Raw genomic sequence first — 26,881 nt, 5'->3', positions numbered from 1 at the left:
CTCTCCTCCCTTACCGTCACTGCCTATAGTACACCCTCCCTTCTTCTGGACATTCATTTTTGGTGCCACAGGCATCTCTGATCAGTTTGTTCTGTGCTTCTTTAGGCACTAAGCTAGATGTATTTTTGTATAAATATATTATAAAAATATATAAATATTTTTATTGTATAAAATATTGTTGGCAGACTGCAGAGCTGCATTCACTAGGCCACATGGTGCTGGGAAGCTAAGGACAGTAACAGGAAGCATAATGATACCACAAGTCCTTTCCTCACTGCAGGGCTCTCAGGCCAAGACCTGGACCACAGATCCAAAACTCGTACTTAATACAGTTTTTCTTTGCCAAAGCTTTAGAGGAGCAAAATCTCTAGAACTCAGAAAGCTGCAAAAGTGATGAGAGTCAGAAATTATTTCTAAGTTACATTAGAAAAGCTGACATATGTATACTAAGCATGCTACATGGACACCACTACTACCTGGTTTGTCACCCATAATCTGACTGCTTTAGTGGCCTGTTGAGTCCCTGGTTTGTGTGCTGGATGCAACCGCCCACACCAAATACTTGGCTTTTTATCTCTCAGGTATCACACCCTCTCCCCACGCCACAAAGAGATGAGAAGCTGCTCAAATTAACTTCCTTTATTAATGGAATGGTTTTTATAGAGCAGAAATGAAATGGATGAAAAGGACGCTTGTCTTTCATGGTTGACAGAAAAAGTAAACACTGTCTACAGACATTATACAGCTTTCTTTTAACCAAAATTAAATACAGTCCATAGCGAAGCAAGCAATCTCTAGAAATGTATTGTTATGCTGCTATTACAAACTATTTACATTGGATGAAAAACAGGTGTCTCAAAGCCAGCTTTAACCTTAGTTGATTACTCTTAATGATTCTGTGTATCTTGCCCTCATCTCCCCTTTTTGCTATTATATATAAATCAGATATTAACAAGGTTAAAAGAATAAGTAATCACAAAACAAACTCTGAGTAGAAAGACAGAGAATAAGCTCCCTTCCTCACCTCCGAGCACAATTATTCTGTCACCCTCCTTCAAGATTTAAGGAGTTTATCAACTCCCTGCACACTTTTCCCACATCCGACTATTTGTCTCTCCGATCAACTTCTTTTCCAGGTAATCCCTGTGAAGGCAATAGCCGGTACAAGAATATACATTTTAAATATATACATTTCAAAGGAGCATATTTTCTTCTAGCAGTACTGTGTGCTGCCTCTGCGAATGCATGTTCACAGTAAAACTATGTCAAATAAATATTTGAAGGAATCAGCACAGTGCATCCAGTTTCACTTTTCAAAGGGAAAGTGGTGTGTCTGCTTTTAGTGGTGGTATAAGGCAGAGACATAATACAGATCCAACTTTGTCAAGTCACAATCATGAACAAAGAAATCCTGCCTAATTACAAAATACTTGATTAATAACTGGACCAAACAAAGAGATAGGTTTACTATACACCGAAGCTATTCGCTGAAAAGGACTTCACTGCTGGTTTCATAGCAGACATACAGCACAGATAGATAGTATGTTTTTTCAATTTGCAAAAAGGAGTAATCAAAACAGTTTGCCTATTCAGTCAAACATTGCTCTGCTGTAACAACATTGTTCTCAGTTGCCTCTCTCTTTGATCCTCCTGCCTGTATTTCTCCTCTAGTTTTTGTTTTTCAGAGTCCATACTATAAAAAGTGGAATCTGTGCTTCTCCTAATCTTCTCAAACTGACTGAAATCCGCAACATACTTTCCATTTGGAGAAAGAGAAACCACAGGCACGAACTCGTAGCCCCAGTGGATCTCCTCAGGGATATAGGAAGTTCTGCTTTGGCAGACAGCACTGGTGGATTCCACCGTGGCATTCAGGAGCACCACAAGCTCAAAGTCCTTATCCTTGAGATTTTGAGGTGTGAGATCTCTCAGAGGGCTGCTTTCATCCAAAATGTGGTAGAAGGTTAAAGGCAAAATGAGAAATGGACTCTCTGAAGAGGAGTCAACATTGAACTTGACACTGGCTTGATTCAGCAAGATCCGTTCCCCTTCTTTGGTTTCATACGTCTGAAGAAGCTTCCCAGACAGCTGACACTGTATCAGAAGGCTCTTCCTCATATTTGCTACTCTGATCACCAGGCAAAGTTCTCCATTGTGTTTAGTAATGACAGCACAGTGGCTGAATTTAATAGTCTCTGCTCTTTTTTTAGGTCTTGCAATTTTGGCTAGAAAGGTACCTGTGATGAAGATTTCTATCAAGGTGGTGATGACCAGTTGGGCCACAAGTAAGAAAATGGCATGAGGACACTCCTCTGTAATGAAACGAAATCCATAGCCAATGGTTGTCTGTGACTCCAGGGAGAAGAGGAATGCTCCAGTTAGAGAGTCTACATTCTTGACACATGGCTCATGCTTTGGCGTGAACTTGTTTATTTCTAAATCACCATGAAGGAATGCAATAGCATAGTAGATAACTCCAAAGAGGAACCAGGTCATAACAAAAGTAGCAGCAAATAAGGTGAGTTTGTACCTCCACTTCATGTCTATAACTGTAGTCCACAAATCTTGAAGGTAGAGTAGGTAAATGCCATCGACTTTGTCTATCCGCACGTTGCTGTGACCACTTTTAGACATCACACGGGGCTTGTGCGCCTTGAGCATGGCAGTATCAATGCCTCCATTAACCAGTGGGACACGGGACATATTAATCTTTGTGGTTTCCATTCTCACTGCTTCAGTCCTAAGGAGAGAACAAAAGAAAACTGTTACTTACTGAAATCAAAGCACATAACTCATTCTGAAAAGCATTTGAAAATGTTGATGGAGAGAAGGCACAAACATAATCTAAACACAGCAGCAGTGAATAAAAAGATTTGGAATATGAAGTTACCATCATACAATATCTGACATTGCAAATAATTTTATATTCATTTTTCCAGGAAAAAAAAGTTGATCTTTGATTCTGGTGACTGCCAAATATGGAGAAGTAGGTTTCTTTTATGATAGCCTGTAAAGGAAATTTGACAAAGTTGAAATTTTATATTAGTACTTTATTTCTGTAAAACGAATTAAATTTTTTTCTTACATTTCTCTAGAGAAGAGTCTCTTTTTGATTACTGAGCAGGTTTTCTTTAATGCCCTGAAGAGAGACATCTGATCAAAATTAAAGTCGCGTCAATGCTTGGTTTAGAATGCAGATCCAGCACACCACCTCTGTCTCTTCCTGCGGCGGAGGCAAAATGAGCCAGACCAGCTTTCACTGTGAACAATTAACTTCCACAAGTGATTTACTCAATCGGATCTGGCTCTTTGTTACAAACCTACCACTAACCTAGAGGGAAACAAAGCAGACCTGAACATATCAAAGTCGAGTTTTGGAAAGGAATATTTACACCTGAAAACACTTTGAAGCTGTTTGCGCTGTACAGTGCAAAAAACTATTTTAAGCCATCTAAAGACAGAAAAAAAAAAAAAGGAGGCAATTCACAAAGTCAGCGTTCTAGCCGTGGGCCCTGACCTGCGCAAACCCAGCAGTCATTGGACCACCCGACTCCTGAAGTTTGTTTACTGTGCATCAGTCCGGATGGAGACTAAGTGTGCAGACACTCAGGACTGAACAAAGCCCACGGAGTGAAGCAGAACGGTGCCTCTGCCAGTTTGATGAGGCAAGTAACAGGACCCAGCTTGCAGGACCAGACAGTGATTACGTAGAGCAAGGACAGTGCATGTTATAGTCGTTTCCAACAACAAAACTTCCTGCTGACAAAAACAACAAAGAAAAAAAATCCCATGCATCCTTCGTGCTTTGGCAGGTTGCACAAAAAAGCATTGTTTTGTTCCATTGTTTTTCTCAAAATGAGCCTTAAGTGATTCGTTTTCATGAACCACTGAAAAAAAAAAAAAAAAAAAAAGGAATGTCTTCCTTATAGCTACTTAAAAGAATTTTGCAGGAAGTACAAGATATATTTGTGGTACACACATGTGCCAATCCAGGACATCAGCATAATTGCTCACTGAAGTACTTTTCCTGTTATGTCAATTAAGGAGAATTTTTGTTTATGGCTATACCCATCACACTGTTGCTGGTTTTCTGGGAAAGGGTAATTAAACTCAACTCCCATTAACACCTGCAGCTCATTCTAATTTTGTTTTAATCACCAACATTTCTCTTCCATAGCCTAGGAGCCAGTACCATATATATATATATAAAAAATACATATATATATAAAAGAAAGGAATGCATCAATGATCCCAGTAGGAGATTCCTTATGTGACAGTCAAATCAACACACAGTGCGCAGCATGTCCGGATAATAAACAGGAAAAAACCTTCAAGTGATCTGAAAAAGAACAACGGGAGGAAATGGGGGGGTGGGAGGGGTAAGGATGGGAAGGAGCATACATGCAACTGCTCTTTAGGCAAACTCAAAATCAAGCACTACTGTCAGTGTGTGGTAAATACATTCAACCTCTAATGGGAAACCTTTTCGGAAAATGCATGCCACTTAGTGAAGAGACTCCATTCCCCACACCAAACCTCACACTCGATAAGCCATGGATATAAAATGTGTGCAAAAATCTGTCCCAAAATAACTACACTTCTTCCTCTCAAGCACACTTCCCTTTAGCCATTACTTCCAGGCACAAAACATTATGTTGTCAGAATAAATTTCCCTGCCACAGACTGCTAGGCCAGGAGATAGCTGACTTCTCCAGGCCAGAATCGGGGACACGTCCCCATCCCATCCCCCTGCTCAGCCTACCTGGACGCCTGCTCCTTGGAGCAGCTCCCCAGGGCTGCCGACTCCTCCTCCTCTGGAGGCAATGAGGATGGAGACAGGCAAGGCTCCACCTTCCCTCCTCAGTGCTCCAGCTGGTGGGCTTAAGCTGGTGGGGCAGGGACAGGGCTCATGGATTTGGCAAAGAGCAGACTTACCTGGTCAGAGTCAGGGGTGGCCCAAGGAGAGGGGCACATGGACACTGCACACCACACTCACCATGGCTCTACCACGCCCAAGAAACACTGACTTCTGCACAAGTGGTCAGCATACGTGTAATAAACTTGGCATGTTTGGGATGCACCTGCCGTGCACAGCAGCTCTGGCCCACATGCACTGTGCCACTGATACTTCCTTCATATGCCAGACTTGGTATGCATACACTGCACTGTCAATCTACAGCACCAGCCAGGTTCACAGTTTCGACCCACACAGGGGTCCTGCCCCTGCCTCTGCTCTGCCCTGAAATACATTGTTCCAGGTCCAGGAGCCCTGAAAGGAGAAAATCCTGACAGTACAGCCTGCCAGATATCCTGGTGGAGAATACCTATCACCACAGACACATCAAAATGCCATAGCAGAAGAGTTGTCCCCACAAGATGGGAGGTAGGAAGGCAGTTGCAAGGCACAGTGTCTTCCCTGGGCTACACCAACAGAGGGACAGCTGCAAAATTTGCCATTTCAGGTTTAACCTGAGAAGTAGAGCCCTGCTGCAGCCCTAGCAATGTCTGGCATGCTTCAGGTTGTGTTTCAGCTCACAGCCAAAGCCATTTCTCACTGTGTCTCTTTATTGTCCCCATGTGTAAAGTGGATCTCCACATGTGAGGTCAGCATGGCAGAGCTGCTAGTTTTGGAGTCCACCATAGATGAAAGAAGCTGTATCAGAGCTCCCCTGTCATCTTTCGTGTCCTCCCCTGATTTGTATTTCTGTATGTGACAAAGTTACTCAGCTTTACAGTGATTTCCTGAAATGGATCCCAGCCAATTTCTGGTGCTTTTTTTGGTGGTAGGGTATTTTTTGTGTTGATTTGCTTCCTTTTTTTTCTTTTCTTACATCACTTTTTCCTGTGTGATCCTAAATTCCTCTAGTGCTCTTTTCCTCTCCAGGGAAATTAATCTTCATTTCCTTTCCCTGCAGAAATACTTCCCTTCTTCTCTGCCACACTGATACGGGAAGAGAGGATCTCTCACTCCATCTTGGAGCAGCACTGCCTCTGCTCCCATACTTTATCACTGGCAGCAGCCAGCAGCAGCCATCTTGGGGAAGAAACTCTCATGAAACCAACAGTGGAACAAAACTGGGCTTCAGAGGACGGTTCTCCCCTGCCCTCCACTGCCCCACTGCTTCCTGTGAACAGTACAATATCCCACAGTAATGATTCAGGGGTGTCCATATGTATAAAATCCATGTTATAACACCTGCATTACTATTTCCCATCTTAGACCTTATATAGGCACCTCAGATACCCTGTGCCCTAACAACCATCCCCAGCACCCCAGCCAAAAGATTTTGGTTGGTTTGATTTCTACTCCTTTCTGTCTAAATCAGAAAGAACATCTACCACAGTAAGTTAATATAAGCAAAAAAGCCTGAATAATAATAGTAGTATACATTTTTTTAAATTAAAAGAATGTCTACTGTCCATTAGCTAATTGATTTTACAATGATAAAGTAATTTTTAGTACTGTAAAAAAAAACCCCACTCAAACTGTAGCTGCAAATAAAAGTTAACTGAAGGACAGTTAAGGAAGCAGGTACTTCAAGAAGGAAGAAAATGAAATCATCTCAGACTTGTCTAGTGCTCTAATATGCTATGAATTACCTCCTTTCCTCACCAGGCTTTGGAACAGCCAAAGGAGACTCCCCATCAGAGCACATGCTGGTAAGGAAGTTTAGTGCAGACAAAGTCAATAAAATGCAGAGCTACATACCAAACCACCAATCATGAATACCTTGGTATTAAGGTAATTCCAGCAGCCAGGAATAAAACAAGCACATTAACAGTGTTTCCAGAGACTACATTATCAAGAAGTCAAAGCCAGCTTGCATACACGCAAAAATGTTCCTGTTGCATGAAGCCAGATTTGCTTGTGCAAGTCCTCTTTTGGCAGACACAACCGATTAAAAGCGTACAGGAGCACGGCTTGTTCGAATGGCCTCAGCTGTTTGCTTTTTTTCAGATCAGATATGCTTTGCCACTTGAGCAAACCCTCATGCATGCTTCACTGCCACTCTGACACAGGGGCAAAACTTGAACTGTTTTTCAACCAGCATAAGCCACCAGCAGGCTTGGCATTAAAAAAAAAAAAAAAAAAAAAATGTAGGGTTGAGGAAAGAAAACATTGAAAAGACGTACATAAGCTTTAGATCTTTTCTAAGTCTGATGTGGTTCAGTAGGTTATAAAAGTCCCTCCTGAATTCTCAGTACTCTGCCTAGCATGAACATTGTCGTCCCTCTGGGCTATGCACCAGGTTATGCTGAGCAATTGTCAACCAGCAAAATCCTCCTCTGTAGCTGAGTTAAGGAATACAAAAGGAGAGAGCAGAGGTAGAGGGAGGGAAGCAGTGGTTGCAAAAGGTTGCTTCACTTCTGCCACCAACTGCAGCTATACAGCCGGACACTACTACCTTGGGCTTAATCAAAGAGTCCTCAAGCACTAGGACTGATCAGCGTTTAGAGTGCTGATGGGCAGGCTGGCAGTCAGTCATATTGTAAAATATGCTGCCTTTAAAAACTTAATTAACACCTTTTTATTTTCTTTCACAAAAGGACTAAGCCAACAGATCTGTAAAGACCCCCTCAAATCAAAACCAGCTACCCAAGCTGTGCCTTTATCTCCCCATTCCTCCATAGAGCCACCAATCAAGGCAGGGCAGCCCTGTGAACAATGACCCTCCCTGGGCTTGGGCATCCAAGAGCGGGTGAAGGCGGAGGCATGGCCGAGACTTCAGGCAGAGCAGTGCTCAGGGGCTGCAGAACTGACTGCACCAGAGGTGGGGGCAAGCAGTGTAGGAGCCAACTGTATCTTTGTCATCACTCACAGCAGGGCCATGGCAGTAGCCATTTACAGACCAATCTTAAGGAAGTGAAAACCCAAATCCATATTTCTCTCTCTTAGGCTGCCTGCCTGACATCTGGCCATGGAAGATAAAGCTGAAGAAGTCTCATGGTGTACTGTTTCTGAGGGAGATTCGTGCAGGAATCTTCTTCTTTCCAAGGGTAAGGCTTTGCAGTAACTATTGATTTGCATAGATGAGCCTTGGAAACAACACTGATGCAAGCAAGTGGAAAAACAACTAAGCAGGCAGAGAGAAGGCAAAAGATGACTCAAAGCTTACTGAGGTTAACGGAGAAGCTGCCAGTGATTTCACAGGTCTCTGGGTCAGGCCTCCAAGTGGACAAAAAGCACATACTGCTAGTGTCTGAACAGCTAACACACTGCAAATGTGACATTCATTCTCCCAAGAACATGCCATCCAGTCTCTGCCCTGGGCTCTGTGGAGGAACAGAGGACTTGGCTGTGCAGAGCCTTCAGTCCGGGAACCTTCAGGTACACCAAAGTCTTCTTTCAGAAAGGAGTAAGTAAATGGATCAGTTTCTGAAACTTACCTTTTTGTGTTCAGTAATATGGTATACACAGTGTTGCTGGAAAAGAGAGAAAGGTTCCCCAGAAATCTGTTCTGTTTCTTCAGCAGTGCAACATTCAGTACTTTTGAATGTCTCCCATTCTGGCATATTGTTGCTTCAAACTCTTTTCAGGCTCTCAAACGCTTCATTAGCACAGTTAAGCATTTAAAACCTGACTCTGCTGTGATGCTTTTCCCACCCACTAACCCTTGCCTTGTTCTTGCAGTGCACACCTTTCCTGGCTCTTTCTACATGGGCAAGTCTAAACAGATGCTCGAGAGCCTGTCCTTTCTGTTTCTGGGGAGCTGGGTGCCAGAACTACTCTGCAAGGCTGAAAGGGACAATATTGTTGCATTATGCTTATCAAGCTCATACCCTGTACTTCCACTTTCATTTACATCTTTAACCTGTTGTAGGAACATTAGTGACCCCTCACAGTAGGCCTCTGGCACAAGCAGACATTTCAGTAGCACCAAAGAGAACGAACTGAGCAAAGGGAGGACAAGAGTGGTGTCCTATCCCAGTCAACTTTAGCACTCAATGTTAAGGCCAGGACTAGACCTTCCGAGAGCTTAACACCTACTGTTGTCCCATTTTGCAGTCACTGCCACCATTTCTTCTCTCTTTGATTCTAAGATGCTTTTAGGGGCTTTCAGAAGCTACATCCTGTCTTTCTTTGTCCCTGTGGTATTTCTCTTTCCCACAAGGATATCTCTCATTAATCTGTTTTCCCCCATTTTGCTTAGTATCCCATTCTTCTCCTCTTCCCCACTGTCTGTGAATCACAAGATATAGTTGTGCTTACTTGAGTTCTTGCTTGTGTGAATCACAAACTAGTTGTGCTTACACCACCACCAGAGGAATGTGTAGCTGTGGCAGCAGAATTTCTCACGAGACTGCACACTCTTTTGTGTGCTGCAAGTATCTTACCATAGGTTCACAGCACTATTCCTGACCTCTTCATTATATGACTCCGTTTCCAGTGATGTGAAATTTTGCAATGCTTAAACCCTTTGGGCTAAGGTTTTCCTCAAGACTGGTCACAAGTGAACACACTTTATTTGTTTACTTCATGTGTAAGTCAAAACAAAATAGCCATTTCCAAAATCAAAGCTAAGAAAATATGTTTTGGGATGTTTCTGCATCCATGTTAAAACAGCTTTGATGTCTTTTCCTTCAAGAATCGAGTGTAAACACATAAGGAATTTTTGGTGCAGAGAATGAAGCTCACACTCTCCATGGCCAGATGAAGACCCTAACAGCTTGGCTGTAGAGCAATGTCAATGCTTTCTTGCTTTCTGGCTTTATAAATCTTTATCCATACAGTGATATAGCTTCAGTAGAAAGTGCAGAGTCTCCCTTTCCTATATCCCCAGTTCCTTATCAGTGCACTCCCCTGAGGAGTGAAAATATGGAAACAAATTGCCTCAGACATGGGGAGGAGTCTCACCTCCACCTTCAGTGGTCAGATTTGGGAACACAAGTGGTAGCAGCCACACAGTTCAAGGAGGAGGAAGGAGGTGGAGAAATTAAAGAAGGGGTTTTATTGGGAGAAGGTTGAAGAGAAGCCAAGGAATGCATCATTTTGGCTCGTCTTGCTTAGGCACAAGATAAACTAACCTTTTTGGTGTCTTACAGGGTGCTTTGTGGTATGCCCAAATGCAGAATTGTTGGGTGCCCAGCAGCATGAGGGTCAGAAACAGAGACACCTGTACACATCGAGCATTTCCAACACAAAACAGAAGCTGGGCAGGGATTTTCTGCAAAATAGTTTTCCATTTAGTCAACTAAGGCTTACTTAAGTCCTTCTTAAGTACTTAATTCCCTTTTTGGGAATGGGATCTTTGCCAGCTGGCTGCTCTGGCGGCTGTGAGAGCGTGCTTTCTCACAGCTCCCACTGCCTTCCCCATTGCGGCGTGAGGACAGGCCGCCTTGTGGGAGCACGGCTCCCAAGTAAGCACCAGACGGGCAAAGGCACTCAGAGAGGCTGCGCTGCTCTCGTCTCTGATTTCAGGGCTGGGGCTGAAGCAGATTGGGTTGTTTGCCCAGAGGCATATTTTACCTCTCTATGCTTGTTTATATGCTGCCTCGTATAAATAACCTGGTTATAATCTGACCTCATGGGGTCATGTGCCAAGACAGTTTCGTGTTTCTGTACACAACCAAGGGGTGGCTGCATTTCCTTCTAGCATTCTAGTCAGATGGTGGCAACTTTTATAATGATACAGAAAGCAATGATTCTGAACCCATCTACTGCTCAGGTTAAGTCCAACAAAGCTCATAGGGAAGGGAGTCCTCTCCCGGGTCAGTGCAGAGCACAAGCATACTGGAGTGGGCTAGTGCCTAAATTTGCTGGGACTGTCATTGCCTGCTCACTGTAGGTTGTCTATATCCTTGTTTTCCCTTCTGTCACAACAGGTATAGGACTGAACCTTGTTTTTAACCTCCCCAGTACTCACTCATCACTTCACAACCCATCAGACACCTACTCTACCACTGAAGAATAATAATAATAATATTAAACTCAGAACAACAGATTTGCTAATCTGCAGCCCATTTGAAATTTGCTGCTTTTGTTCCAGACCTGAAGAAGGGTTAGTGGAACAGAAAGCTTGTCTGAATTCTTTTCTTGTTTGTTTGCTTTTTGCTCATTTCTTGGTCTAATAAAAATCTGGTTTCATTTAAAAACAAACAAGCAAACAAAACCAGAAACAAACACTTCCTCTAGATTTTTAATTTGAATTGTCAGCAGGTGGCTGAAAATGAATAGTAGAGTGCCTAGTCAGTGTTATGCAAGAGGCAAGGAGAAAAGCTAGCACTTTGCTGATAGTTCACAAAAGCCGGCTAAAACATCTGCAATCTGCCTTCCCCAGGGCCACTTCTTCTCACTGTTTCTCAGCAACCATGGCTGGTACATGAAAGATATTTAACAGGCAGCAGTGGGATGTTTCAAATCATTTAGAGTGGTTTGTGCCTTTCTTTTCTTTCTTGGACTACAGATACTCTGAGCCTCAAACCCAACACTGGACACTAGGTCCCAGCTCCAGCCTTGTCTCGCTGACGAGCAAGGGCATCGTCTCCTACCTGTATGTCAAGCATACAGTATGAATACATCCCATGGCTCAGCAGCTCTCTTGTTAATTACCGTTTGCAATGCCAATTCATCTCATGATGCATACACAGTAACCCAGTCAAGTTGGGTTTTGTTTTTTAATTAGTCATTGCACACTGGAGCTTTCACAGCTCAGTGTAGGTGTGGCTGTGAGCTGAGGCTCCCTGCAGAGTGTCAGGCTTCTGCTGTGGCAGACTTGTTAATGTGCTCTCTCCATACGAAAGCTGCATTTCCTGTAAATCGCAGCACTCCTTTAGCCCGTACCACAAGATACTATGCTGGTGGAGGAATGACGGTAACCCAGAAATACCCCACTGCATGTACACATTCACAAACACTGCCAAAATAAACATCTTTATAATTTTCTATCTCTATGCAGCCGTTAAATCTCAAAACTGAAATACCAGTCTATGAAAAGAATTTTCCATCAAAAAAAAAAAAAAGAAAAACCCAAAAAATCCTGCACCTTTTAAATATGTAAAAACCTCAATAGTATTGAAAATAATGGAAGGGCTGCAAAAGGCCAGGAAACTGGCAAGGGATAAAAGCATTTTATTTAAAGGTTTTTATATTGGTAACCTTTTGTACATTAGGCACTAAAATTGCCTAATGTAGTCAGAATCAAATCTAACTGGGGAAATAGCACACCTCGACCCAACAGGAGGATGGACCCTGTTACAGTAGTAGCTTTTCCTCTATGACAGTTTCTGGTTCTGTGTTACCTATATAATGTAGCTGCTTTGTGCTGCTTCATTTATGCAGAGTAACAATAAATGCAGACTAATCTGCTAAATAAGCCAAATTCATGGCTTCTCTGCATGGCCAGGACACAGCAGTGAACTTGGCTTTGTGATATTTGCAATTCTACAAAGCTTATTTCCAAGAAAGAAGGATGGGTTTGTCACGGTTTCATCTTAAAACTTGTTACAAGGTGATTTTCTCAGGAAGTTATTTGGTTATGAAGAATTGCCCTACCTGTGTGAACAAGTTCATACTGTGCAAAATGTTTTCAAAAAGTAAGCCTTCTGTTTTGCTGGCAAAATGCAGCCTGTGTCTTCCCTCACCCAAACCTAATGATTTTTAAATTTGATGTCTTTATCTCTGAGGCAAAACACAGATGATGCTACTGGCACAGCAGAGACACATATAGATTTTTTACCTTTTTTTTTATAATGAATTAATTTACTGTGAATGACAGAGTAAGTATGGCCAATATTCTCTTTAAAGGCAACAACAGCTTCAAAAATGTTCATTCCTACTCCATTTTCTCTGTACTACCAAGATTTCAAATTGCACCAAGCACCTATTTCCCTTGATTGTCCAGGTCTGATAAACAGAGAACAAGTTCTACTTGATAGCAAACAAACATTCAGTATCTACTTGACAAAAACAAAACATTTAAACTTTTAAATGCTGGAAAGAAAAATCAATACTGTCCAATAAAATCAGAACATGTGATACTTCACAGGCAAACATATATATATCATAGGTCCATGTTTACTATTAAAAATATTACTTTATTGTAATGTATTGGTATGTGTATTTTCGTAAATGATTACATTGCCTATTCTGTAAAGGTCAAGCAGTTGCAAATATAAAATATCGATGTGGTAGATTTTGGTGTATCTAGAGTCAGTTGTGAATGCATCTTCTTTTACATATATTTCCCTTTGTTCCATTATTACCCTTAATAAAATCTCTAGATCTTGATACAAGATAATTTTCTCAAACAGCAAGTCTCGGACACATCCACAATGACCAGTAACCACAACCTGTGGCTACGGTCTCTTGCCCAGTCAAGTCTCCCCTTGAGTTTTGCCAAAGCACTGCCAAGATGGTCATAACACAATCTCCAGGAAGCCACTGGTGTTATCCTGGGGCTCACACCCCCTGTCCTCATCCCCATCTCCATTCCTGGCCCCATTCCTGGCCCAGCTCTGTTGCAGGTACTCATCAAGTGCTATCTCCTCACCAACCTTGCAGCGGGTGCCCACAGCTCCTAGGGGGATAGAAATGGTCACAGAGGTCCTGTAAACCATTAAAATGCTGCACTGGTGTATAAACCAGGGCCTTCCATCTGCCTCTCTGAAGCAGTCAGGGACAAATTAAAAATATCAGGGACGCTTTCACAGTGGTGTAGGTAGGGTTGTTTATTCTCAGTACTGCCCAACAGTTTTATTTCAGGGCAGCTTTCTCTTCGTTTTTTTCCTGACCAATCTATGGATGTGGTTAATTTAAGGTTTAAAAGGCTTTTACTCACACATACACACACACCCATATATGTTTTCCACTGAAGTCTCTGCTTTTTCCTAGACCCACCCAAATTCCAGTACATAGCTCACTTGTGTGCCAAGCTTTCATATTCTCCGTGCAATGAATGGAAAAATGCCCTTTTTTCCACTTCTACACATTTTGGGGGGAGAAGAGGGAGAGTGTGCAGAGGAGAGGGAGGAAAGGCATCCAGAGGAATTTAGTCATACCTGTTATTTCAGAGCAGAAACAGGAGAGAGTCCCAGAGCTATCTTTGTTTCTGCCCATGAATGGAGGTGCATGGGGTCCAAGCCCTACTGCTTGCTTGGGACTCTGAGCTGTATTTGTGGACTGCCAGGGAGATTTAAAAATTAATAATTATAAACTAAAAGTAGCATAAGAAGCTGGCTGTTATGTGTTCCCATTCTGTTTATATGAAGTACTTTAGAACCACTCTTAAATGCATTGATATTTTATGAGAGGGATAAAAAAAAATTCAAAGCTTAATGGTGAGAAACATTGGGGAGTTTTAAATGGAAATGATGGCTTTCAGCTGTGTCATTTTATGCTCCCTTTAATAAGGTATTTCAGGCTATAAGCATCTTGGTGAAAGGCGGTGGGCTAAGAGCAAAGGGCGCCTCTTGCCACCCACATCAGCCTGGCAGAGGAAAGGCTGCAGGACCACCATATTTTCACTCTGGTTCACATCCTCCCTTCTACAGGGGCTGCCACTGTAGCTCATGGGGTGACAGGACCCCCCAGGCCATGAGGAAGAAAACAGTGAAGTCCTGTTCTCTCCTGCTATTGCATCTCCAGGTTGAATCCCACGGCTGTAACAACATACAAGCTCTGTGAAAAGCCTTTTCCATTGCACTTGCCTCTATGGGGATTCTCTGATGTCTGGTTAAGGCTGATCCTCCTTGATTTCCTCTTCTCAGTGAAGGCATTAATAAAGTCTCTCTGACTTACAGAGCCACCTGGTTTCATGAAGCTTGTTGGAACGTAATTTCTGAAGCCTCTATTCACCTGCCAAGTTAAGCTGAAATTAGCCCATGGATTTAAATGCGTGGGCTGCTTTGTATCCATTCTTTGTGAGGGGATGGAAATGAAAATATGCTAGGTTAATTATTTATCCTATCAACAAAATATTACTGTTGCACAGAACCTTATATTGCAAAAATTGGAAAAAAAAAATACATTTTTTAAGAAAAAGCTGTTTCCTGAGTTCTTGACTGGGAGGTTACGCAGCTCAGGATTATGTGTCTTCCAGATAAACTCCCAAGGAATCAGAGGGAAAAGAATATTTGTTTTCCTCATGGCTTTCCCAAATTACTCAATCCCTGCCAATTTCCATGACACAGACCCCTCAGTCTGCTGCAGAGACTGTGGCTTCTGAAAGGGAGGAAATAGCATGAATGTACTGGTGCACATCAACGTTTTTTGATTCTCTAGCCAAACCAAAAATATCAAAACAAAAAACAAAAACAAACAAAAAAAAAAAAAACCCCACAAAAAAAAAAAGATTCAAATTTTCTGGCAACATTAGAAAAAAAAACCCCACCATTCTGGACTGAAGATGCTGTTTGTTCAAACCAAAAATAAACCTTTCATTTTGCTTTGATGTTTGTCTAGATATGTGTGTGTGTGTCTAATTCAAATCAAGTGAGGAACACAACAGTACTTGCAGTGACAGATCACAGCATCCTGCTTCCACAAAGTCTAAATGACATTTTTCACTTTCCAAAATTGTTTTCAGGCCTTTCAGTCCAAGTTGCTCTATCTTGTTCATGTTAATTCATTGCATTTTCATCTGATCTAAACCTGCATTTTCAGCCCAGAAGACTTCTGGGTGAAGTATCTCAGCCTTCTGTAACTGTAAAGACCACACAAGTTTCCTGGCTGGTTTGGTGACAAGTGAAGCTTGTGCAACAAGCTACTGTTCCTCTAAGAGAATACAGCAGAAGCAGTGCCTGTCCCCATTGACGGGGTCTGGGGACATAGCTGTGTGATCCACTAGTAATTTTTCTTTGTCTTATAGTTTCTTGGGAACCTCCATAAAAGCTTTGTGGTTCTATGCTGCAACAGGCTGAAAAAAAAGCAGTGAGAATGTGCCCAAACAAGAAAAAAAGCTCATGCTGTTTTTCAAAGTTACTACATTTCCTTATACTCAAAGGAGGGTATTTTGCTTGCTTATTTACACATACCTTATCTTTATGATTGTTCCTTCATGATTCCATGTCATCTCAAAAGCTCCACAATCTTTTACAGTTGGGGACTTGGGAAGGTCTAGCTTTGATCACTGAAGGTAATTAGACTGAATAGAACATTGTTCGTGCTCTGCTGAGAATAGTTTCCAACTATGTTCAGAGTACTGCAAACTTATTTTTAATATTCTACAATATTCAGCAACTTCTACCTTGGTTTTTGTAAATTTTACAGATGCCGTGAATTTCAGAAGTTGCTTTGATGTTTTCCAAGCAGCCTGATTTATGAGAACAAAAAAATACCACCATTCCCCAATTACTTTCTGTCGCCTTGTTATAAGGCTTGATACATCAATGGAAATATGGTCTGCCTGAGAAGCCCAGGCATAAAAAGTAACTGGGGTATGAAGAAATCAACTACGTATCCCACAAGAGATCATTCTTCCAGTGGAAAAATCAAACCTTTTGATCTCTAACTCTCTGTACTTTTCCTGTAATATTTAATTTAATGAAGTCACCATTTTCATTGAAAACCAGACATGATGGGAAATGTGAAACTAGACCTAGTGGATGGTTAAATGTTATTTTACTGCTATGGAACAGAATTCATATTTTGCAGACAATTGCTAAAGATAAGTGGTTGCAAAAAGTAGCTAAGCAGGACTATGAATATATCAAATTGCTGCAGCATATTTCAAATGGGGTTAAGATAATGCCATTGGTGAAAGTCCCAGAGACTGTGACTCCACCAGTCAGATGACAGTTTAGTGGCAATGCAGAAAAATTGTTCATTCACTGCTCTGGTGAAGTGCTGTCAAACCTAGTCTTTCCCCAAAAGAAATATCCTTTCTGAAGGCACTTCCTCTGCTTCATTTGCTGTACGGTTCAGACTTCTTGTCTGCAGTCAGCTTGATGCCACAACATCTCCAAAATTAATCTTTTCTTCAAGCCCAGAATTTCATTTTATTAATTGTTTCCCAATGTGCCTTTTGTTCACAGTTCTCTTCTCATGTTCCATGGCCAAATTACTCAAACTTCCAGGGTAAAAATCTTATTTCCGTACTACTATTTTGACCATACTTTTCTCCTTCATTAATGCAAACATCTCTTTCATTACTTCATACCCATAAAGCTCAGAGCCTAACATTTCCACAGCTATTGCCTGGCCTCCATAGCTCTTCTTTCTTTTGCTCTCTGTTACATCTCATTCCTCTTTCTCATCAATGCTTATTCCCTGTGATTTTTTGCTCTCTTCATGTTTAGGACTTCTTCTATGCCATTCCAAAATAGCTTCCATTTGACATACATTAAATTCTCCACTTCACAAGCTTCCAAATATGGAAAACACACCTGTTTTGAGACACATTACAACTTCAACAAACATCTGCTCATCACTATGTTCACCTAGCAAGCTCCTCCTTTATGTTGCATCATGCCTCACTTGCTATTAGATCTGAAATAATTTAGAGTAGATCTAAAATTTTCTTCTTTGTTCATCTGACTACAAAGTGTGTTGAGGACCTACAGCATAGTGAGAAATAATTTGTTCTGATTATAGGCTATGTTCAGCATCAGCATTGATAACAATTGATTTGTTTTCTTGGAGGCACTCCTTTCTCAGCATGGCTCTGCCTACTACACACTTTATATACCTTGAATGATGCTTCTTTATGTAACAGTGAGTTTTGTCTGAAACAAATTTGGAGATATGTTTTTCTTAAAATTTGCATGGGAATGCCAGACATCTGGAAAACTCACTGTGAGATAGTAGTTCTGATTTGGCTGCCAAGCATTTACCAAAACTGGGCAATTTCTAAAGGTACATGCACTGCAAGGCCAATTAGATTCTTTGGGTTGAAATTCCTCTCTGTTCACATTAGTTCTCTAAAAGGTTTCTGTCTAGTCTGAGCTAGTCTTCTAAGGCACAAAAAACAATGGAGAGAGCTATACACCTCCACATAGTAAGTCTGCCTCTTCTTCTTCTAATGCCTTGTGGTGCCCAGCTCCTTTCAGTGTCTGATGAGCTGAGACCAGATCTTTAACTTTCAGACAGCTGAGATTATCTTATCCTTCCACCTGTATAACAAGACCAGTTCTTCTGAGAGGTGCCATGTTTATTGCTTGCATGGAAAGCAACTGTTCCAGTGTGTGTGAGGAAGGGATCCCCACTCTTCCTGGAAGCATGAGGCTTACACATGTAAATTATCTAGTACATATGTGTATTCTAAATTTGAATATCCTAAATAAATACATTAGTCTGACTTGTACTGATTAAGCCTTTCAGGTTAAATCCCATAGAAGATGCTGTGTAGTGTGGAATCCAATATAAGATTATACAACATGATGTACTCTTTCCATCATAAGTATAATTTGGTTACTGTAAAAGAATGTAAATTATGCACTGAAGCAGATGAACAAGGTTCTTATGAAAAAAACAAGTTACCTAGGAATCTAAAACAAGGTACAGGATGTGTCTGCTCTGTTTCTCTGTTTCACATATTCTTGTCTACGACATTACCTACAAGAGCTCAGTTTGTTTGTCTGTGTCATCAACATGTATACTGCCACCATGTCCCATACCAAAGTATGGATACATCATACCTGTGCTACGAAAGGCTTCTTCATCCATGATGTCTTTACCTATGCACGTCCAAAAAAAAATTACATCTGCACTTGCCTGCAAACAACCTGCATTCTACATCTTTGTCACCACCACTTCTTTTGAAGGTTCCCTTTTTCACAGTACTGCTCAAATCTACCTCTGCTTTTCACCATGCCCAACCTGCCATTCAGCGAGATGGAGCTAATAATAAGTTGAAAAAGAAAAGAAGACTAAATCAGAGCCATTCAATGGCATGTGTTGTTTTAAGCTGAGCAAAGCTGAAGATCAAAAGTAGTTTCTATTAATAGCACCTGGGGTTTTAGAAACTCAACAAATTCTGAAACTTTGATCATTGTTTTCTTCTGAGGTCAGGGAATGAGGATCTGGTCCTTCTCCCAGCTTTTTTGCAGATCTCAGTGTTAATGTTTGAGCTCATATAGTATGTATTATTAGAAACATGCTTAAATCAAAGTTTGTAGTGAGAACACAAAGGTCATTGATTTCTGTGACAGTCAGTCTTTATAAGACAGCTTGGGTGGGTTCTTAAGATCATAAAAAACAATCAGAAACAAAAGTTTTTCCTTGATTATGTAATCATTGTTTATAAGATCTAAAGAAACAATGTACCATTTAGAGGCATGGTGCCCTCCTCTTACATTTTCACTGCTTTTAAACCAGAAATATATCTGCAAAGGCAGAACCCCACACCACAGGTGCAGTAGAAAATACGTCACTGGGATTGCCCTACTGAAATATTTACTTGGATTTCCGTATATAAACACCAACAAATGGTTTAAAAATAAGATTTTTTGTTCCCTATCACCTGAGACCTTACAAAGGGGAGGGAGATTTGCTAACAATAAATATTACACTAAATTTTAGACATTTTTTGTTCCAGAAGTATATCTTTAAGGTTCAGTACATATTTTAAGGGTTTGCTTTTTGTTGGTTTGGGTTTTGGGGTTCTCAAAATTTTTTAAAATGCGACAATAGAACAGGGTAGGAATGAACTTCCAGGACCAGAAAATCCTCAAGACTTGAGCTGAAGTACCGATAATGTTATCTGTACTGAGGACAGGGAGTGAGGCTTGTGTGAGCCTTTAGTGTGTTGGCATAGTTAGCTCAGGCATAGCAAGTTTATGAATTAAAATAAGATATATTTTTAGGATTTCTGGCAGTATAGCAGCCCTTTAGACCTCTGCAAAACTAACTGAACTGTGGCATAATTTATGAATTTTGTTTGTTCAAATCTGTTCTCACAGATGAAACCAAATAGACTTCAACTTGGAGCTCATGGTGTGATGCCGCCAGCTGAAGTACCCCTTCTGGCCTCTACGTTTCCCATAGCAGTTTAAAAGGGCAACAGTGGGAATGTGAACCAGACCTGAAGCCTTTTGTTTGCACATTATACATAGATAAAACCATTATTGTTAGCTTTCCCACACCTGCCTGAGTTGCGTTCATTCACCTCTAGTCTTGTGGAGGCATTTTACACTGAAGGCCATCTGAATCTCTGATTTTTTTTTGTGCCTTGAGAAGGGCTTTCAGTAACTTTTACTTAGCACATTTCACAACAGGTAACGGACATATTGAAGGCCAGCACACATGAGCTAATGTTCACTATGTTAATTCATAACTCATAAACGGAATCCCTTGTAACAATTGACTTTCTGCCAAATCTTAGGGAAAGAGGAGTTGTGATCTAAAACTAGTAATCTGGGAACAGTCAGGAGACCAACCAGCATGTACCATAGAGGCCGTGCAGTATGCCAGTTAATGAAACTCAATGTGGAAAATAAAATGTTGCCTTCAAAGTTTCTTTTTTCCTTCCTAAGCCTTTGCATTGTTGTGAGAATGTTTTGTCATTTGCTTTAGAAAAAGAATCAGAAGTTCAAGTGCTCTGTATCACTCTGAACACCTCCTCCCATATGCTGATATGCTTTTGGTGTGTGAATGAAGCCCAGCCTTGCTTAAATGCTGTGAAAGTCACAGAAAACACATCTTTGTTTCTCTTACCTCAGTCCTTCTATTCATTGCTGTAGTGCACAGAGTTGTGGTTTGGCTGTTTATTGCAGAGAGGGGCCCGTTGATAAGTTTGGTGTTGAAGTGTTTGAGGAAGGAAACTTTCAGGAAACATTATTTCTGGATGAGGCAGCAGGAAACTGAAGCCTGTTTGCTTTGGTGAGAGGATAGAGGGGGTTCAGAAGAGGACAGCTAGCATGCAAGTTTCCAGGGGTAAGGGTAGGCAGCTTTGAGTGGGATCATCGCTGAGCAGAAACCAAGGCGGCACTTAAGGGGAGCTTTACTGGTAAGGTCAGAAAAATTCAGAAACATTTTTCTGGTTGACATTTTCCTTGGAAAATGTTGACTGAAATAAAAATAATTTAAGCAGGAAGAATTTATTAACTGGTCAAAGTGTTGTGAACATCTATTTTATTATATGTTTTTGTCAGGCTTTGTAACTCTAGTGAGCAAAAAGGGAAATTTTGATCATAATATATTTTTCCTTTTTCTCCTCATCAGTTCAAGCTAAGAATAAACCTTTTAATCATCTAAGTAAATGTACTGTTATGCATATTTCTTCATTACAGATTACGGTAATTTATTAAACAGATAAATATTTTTATCATATAGCCTCAATGCAAAAGTGTTAACTGTAGATAAGAAAAAGCTTATAATGTAAAACCAGATAGGTATCCTGCAAGCTATGATCTAACCAAAAGTGAATCACCTTAGTTAAAGCAATAGAGATTAAATTAATCTAATCAGGCCATACTATTTTTCCAGTCAAAACTTTATCACTTTTGATTTACGAAGAGAAGGTGGCTTACCTAGGCTCTCGAAGCATGGACAAATCTAGCTGACAATCTCCATGAGAAAAGCAAACCAGAAAGGAGTCAAGTGTGGTTCTAAAAGTACCAAGCTACAGTTCCCAAGCTTTAGACCTTCCCTCCACCTTTAAAGTTAGCTAAAATGCAGTATGCCCTGAAGGTCAAATTGCAGGGGCTACTTTGAACCAAGTGACAGACAGACATTTCTTAATCAAGAAGCCCTCTTGGGAGGCAACAGAAAGGCAGCTGGCCCTCGTACCTCAGCAGACAAAGTGCAGGGAGGGAAAGGACTTTGCGAGTAACGAAACACCTGGATCAAAATGATCAAATGCTCGTCACCAGCACCTGCAAAGTAAGCCATATCTCCTCAGCAAGGAGGCCAAGGTGATTCTCAAGCCTTGGTGACCAAAAGCTAGCAATGCTTCCCATTATCCCAAGGGTGTCCTGCAAACTTAGGCAATCTGCACAATACCATGGAACTTCCCTGAGATACATGCTGGGTCCAATCTATGCCCCAGCAGTTCAATTTCAACCTTTAACCAAAGGCAGGCCAAGGTTCACAAAGGGTTCTGCTGGATGATGAAATTTGCCACCTTTCTCCCCAATGGGTAAAAATGACTGCAGATGTGTTACCCCAAAAATATGCTTACCCTCTTTATGTCCAGGTATTTATTTTGTCCAGTAAAGGGTAATAATACTTAAAGCATTCATGTCATTGCTTGCTCCTTTTCTGCCTGACCATGACCTCTAACTTGCTGTGAACCTCAGAGTGTGCTAGTCACACAAAGAGAATTTCATATGCTTAGGAAGAGCGAAAGATGCTATGTTTTTACTTGCCATTTTTCTTCCTTCCTCCATCCCAATTAGTAATGTATCCACTGGTTTTGGCTGCTTTCCATGTGTATTTCACACCATTCAGGCTAGCTAAGGTATAGAATGAGCAGGCATTTAAATTCATGCACAGCCAGTACAAGGGAGCTATTTTTTCCGCTGTACCATTTACTTCAAGAGCATGCACATGCCTAACGCAAAGCTATTTACCATATTAATGGTATAAACACACTGAGTGCTAAAATATCCTCAAGGCTGTAGTAACTCATTCAAGTAAGTCATGAATGTTCTCCCACACAAAGAGGTTACGGACAGCTCAGCAGGAAGGTAGCTTTCAGATATTTAATATTTAGTGAATTCATTTGGACTGAAAAGGTTCACTTTAACTGTTCGATACTCCAACCAATATCTTTTTTCTGATTTTCACAATACAGCCAATAAGGCAATGACTTTTCCCTCCATCAAAAAGGAGGAAAAAAAAAAATCATCCCATAGTCTGCTTTGTTTTTCCTGGAAGCAAAGTGAATCAAAATTTATTTTAAAATGTCCTGAGGTTCAGCATGCAAAACAGTTAAGTTTCTGTTTTTCTTGGCACGGTACTTCACAGCTTTGGTTTCTACCTGTTCCCAAAGAATACAGCCTGTCCATGTGAACTATGTGTCTTAGGAGAGAGAAACAGGAGAGGAGGAGGGAATAATATTCCAAACTGCTTTAATGAAATCTGGACAAACAAAAATTTCAGCTCGAATCAAGGCTGTGGGTTGATGGCTTGTTTGTTTCATTGCATGAGAAGCCAGGATAAAAAAGAACTATTTGTTTTCATTTGAAATTCTATAAAAAGTAACAGGACTGAAGTATTGTGTGTATGTTGGAAGACTGAAGCCCAAGTCATCTGCTGCTGTTTTTGTCTCTAGGCCATGCCTCATTTACTGGGATGAAATTCTTGGGGAAGTTTTTGGTCTCGTCTACACTCTGCTTTACAAAAGCGATGTCAGTTTGTACTGCACAACCAGCACTATGTTACATTCCAGTCTTGTTTCCCCCCTCCTATAAGATGATTGTTAGAGAGTGCAGAGAGCATAGTGACATTTTACAGCCAAGGAAATAAAGACGACATTTCTGTAATAGCAAATTGCCCCCTTTACCCCTCAATTACAAAAAAAAAAAAAAAAAAAAAAAAATAAGAAATCACAGGTAATAATATCACAGGAGAACACAGACAATAAGCCTGGCAAATAGGCACTGATCACAGGCACTGCGATCAGAAAGACCCTAGAAATGCCTCTAAATACAATATAGCCAAAGGCAAGTGAGGAAACAAGGTTAGTTAAAAAGTAATGTAGATACTCCTGGTTCACAAAGGCAAGCCAGCTTTGTTCCTTTTTTATGACCAGCACGTCATGGAGAAAAAAGGAACTTATCTGTAAATCTCCTTACAGCATGATTCCTATGTGAAAATAAAAAAGGAAGGCAAAAATGAGCTACACTGTAGTAGAGGGAAATTTGCACCACAGGCTCAGGCTGTGATTACTGAGGATAAGCCAAACCTGTTGTAAACAAGTAATATGAAGACACATACAAAAGTTGGAAGAAAATGCATAATGTTCTCCAACTCAGACATGTTTACATTCTTTACACCTACCACAGAAAACTTACATAATATTGTCTTGTACAGATAGGTAACAGGGACTGGAAAAAGTTCTAGGCAAGTTTTGCCACTATGTCAATAAAAACTGATTTCTGCGTCAAAAAGAAGAACAAGAGCTGACTGAAAGATACGCTTTCTAGAAGAAAAAGTTTCTGGCTGGCAGATATTTACAAAGACAGGTTCAGTATCTGCCCCCTTTCCCAACTTGGAAAAATATAAGCCACATGCATTATAAACCTCACATTTAACAGCTTGCATCAGTGGAAAGACCAAACCATGACAGCTTTTGCTTGATCACCACTAAACTGCCTATATCTCAAAGTTCACAAGAAGGCATAAACATCATTCTTTTACAGACAGTTTCTAAATCCTTAAATTATTAAAATAAGAGTAAAATAGGAAAAGAACCAACTCATTAGCTTTCAGTTCCGCGGTTTCCAAAGCACTGTTAAGCATGTATGCATTTTTGACAAATACCTCTTACCTGTAAAAGAGCAATGTTCAGATTCCTTACTAGATGTTATCGTCATGACAAGTCAAACAATCTTTTTTATAAAAGGTTGGATGTCTTTTCAAAAAGGGACGTGTGCATGGTTTAAGAAAAAAAAAACCAAACCAAAAAACGACAAAACACAACCCTCAGAGAGTCTCCCTTCTGTCACTGTCAGTAAAAAACAAGTTGGAGTAAGTCTGAGTTGGAATTACCTGAATAAAGAATCTGGAGAGAAGGAGGGAGGAGAAGGAGGGAGGGGGAAAGAGAGAGAGTGAAAAAAATAGTCCGAGAGGAGGCTCAGTGATGTCAGCAGTATGTGTTAAGGAAATCTACAGCTGAGCCCGGCAAACTTTATAACTACATAGCACTCGACACCCAGTTACGTGGTAAGCAAATACCTGCTTAAGAGGAAACTGATGTACTTTTAAAGAATGTCAGTTAATCTTTGAAGAAACTTTAGCCAGGCTGATCAAAGTCCCTTAAAGGCCTTATTGCCTGAATAAATAAGGTTACATGTGGTTGTATAATGCTAAGAAAAAAGAAGAATAAAAAGTCAACATTATAGATTACCCCTTTCCTGTTGGCAAAGGAAGGATGAAATTCATCTGAAATAAGTTCATGCGATGGTTGTAACACACTGAGCTGTAGCAGCTACGGACACAGCTGAAATCCCTGACCACCAAAGCTTCCAATCTGTTTAGCCACAAACTCATTTCCTTTGATGACTTATTCTGGGTTTGATTCAGTGCCTTTCTGCTTTTATTTCCTAGATGCAGACATCACAGATAGTCCTGATGTGAACTGGGAGAAGTTTGGTACCTTGAACACAACGAGGATGAGGTATGGATGTTTGCTATCTGGAAAGCCTGTACACTGCCATTGATACCACTCTGGTATTTGATGGGATTCCCAGAACTGAATGCAAACACCAGCAGTGAAAAGGAAGTCACTGCAGCACTAGAAAGGCTAATGTAATAGCCCCTCAATATCATTATTCTGTGTCCATATTCCCAAGGCTACTGCTTCCAGGATTTACATATCTCAGCAAGCTGGTCCAGTACACCTGTAGCTCAGCATCACCTGCAGGGGCTTGCTATGGTCTAATTGGTGCCAGGTGAACTTCATTCTCTTTTGCTTGGGGGAAAAAGGAGATCAACACATGGGGAGTGGTTTACTAACAAAATTCTGCCCAGCTCAAATTCATGGACAACACACTAGCGAAAGCAAAATCTCTCCTTAGCAGCATTGGTAAACAGACATTTAAATGCCATTAATAGACATTAATAATGTTGTGATATGTGACCAAAAGAAACTAGAGGCTGGAATTCTGTCGTCAAGTGGTCAAGTATGTAGGCATTCAAGCAGAGCCAGTAGGCAGCAGCTGTTTTACGTTTAAAAGGACAACGGTTAGATGTGATTTTTTTTCACTTTGTCAGAGACTAAAGAATTTCACACTGCTTGGATTGTTCCCCAAATCCATGAACCTGTTGCACTGGTATCTCTTTCTCTATATTTACAATGAAGGAGATGGCAACAGCTCCGATCAGTTTTCATTACATATATATATATATATATATACAAAAAAATAATGATTGTGAATGTCTTTTTCTGCTTTCAGATAAGCTCTTTGTTTGCAGAGCCCTCTGCCATGTCAGGGGATGAAGCACCTATATTAGAAATTCTTTTTCACTATCAGTTCAATTATGTTTACCTGTAACTGAAATACACATTATTAAAAATATTCAATTACATCTTTCTTATTTCTTCTGGCAAAGTTTGGGAAATATTCATATTCATAACTGAATATTAATATTCAAATATGCTAGTCCCACACAGCCCCCAAATCAACATCTGTGGAAACTTGGTGCCCGTGAACACAGCTATAGTGTAAGGGGTTGTTGGGAGAGTGTAATACAAGGATGTGCTCTGAATGATGCATTTCATACTTTGTGCGGACACTGCAGTTCAGTTTTTAGTTCCTGTGATGATTTGCTCATACCCTGTGGATCCCTATTCCATTCCAGAAGACAGACCGTCATAGCTGAGGGTGGAATTTAAGTTGTATAGGCATTTCCCAGCTTTGCACACTTGACCTGAAAACTTAAATACCTTTCTTTGAACACAGTTTTCCATTCATCCATTTATCAGAGAGCCCACAGGTGACCAGGGCATCTAGCAGGAGCCTCTATGCTCAGCTACTACTCTTCCTTTACTACAAGTAAAGTATTTAAACATCATTTCCTGGTGGATGCCCACATGCTCCTGGGCTGTTCCCACGCTGCTCCTGAGGTGGGCTAAAAGGAGAAACAAATTTATTAGTTTATGCCCTCCAAAAAGTGTAAGCTCAAGTGTTTCTTCAGCTTCATCTTAGTACTGAAGCTCAGAAATCTGTGTCCTTACAGCAACAACAGGTAAAATATCAAAAGTTTGGGCTAGATAAGTTGAAATACTTACCCAAACTTCTTCAATCAATAAAGCTGAGCAGGAAATTCCATGATGATAAG

At 40.7% G+C, this 26,881-nt stretch overlaps 1 protein-coding gene across 4 annotated transcripts; it reads right to left on the bottom strand.

The window, feature by feature from the left end:
* Window positions 1-624: 624 nt before the first annotated feature.
* Window positions 625-26,881, bottom strand: KCNJ15 (potassium inwardly rectifying channel subfamily J member 15). Of its 4 annotated transcripts, none has more exons than XM_030477475.1 (2): window positions 26,832-26,881; window positions 625-2,740 (listed from the first exon to the last, which is right to left on the bottom strand). In XM_030477475.1, the coding sequence occupies exon 2, from the start codon at window positions 2,722-2,724 to the stop codon at window positions 1,594-1,596; it is 1,131 nt and encodes a 376-aa protein (XP_030333335.1). In that variant the 5' UTR covers window positions 2,725-2,740; window positions 26,832-26,881; the 3' UTR covers window positions 625-1,593. The 4 variants fall into 4 exon arrangements, with proteins under 4 accessions (XP_030333335.1, XP_030333334.1, XP_030333332.1 ...); XM_030477474.1 differs by lacking the exon at window positions 26,832-26,881 and adding an exon at window positions 24,369-24,710; XM_030477472.1 differs by lacking the exon at window positions 26,832-26,881 and adding an exon at window positions 6,601-6,660.

Source organism: Strigops habroptila, chromosome 2 (genome assembly GCF_004027225.2).
Source record: "Strigops habroptila isolate Jane chromosome 2, bStrHab1.2.pri, whole genome shotgun sequence".
Lineage (NCBI taxonomy): Eukaryota > Metazoa > Chordata > Aves > Psittaciformes > Psittacidae > Strigops > Strigops habroptila.
This window is presented reverse-complemented; position numbering and strand designations above follow the sequence as displayed.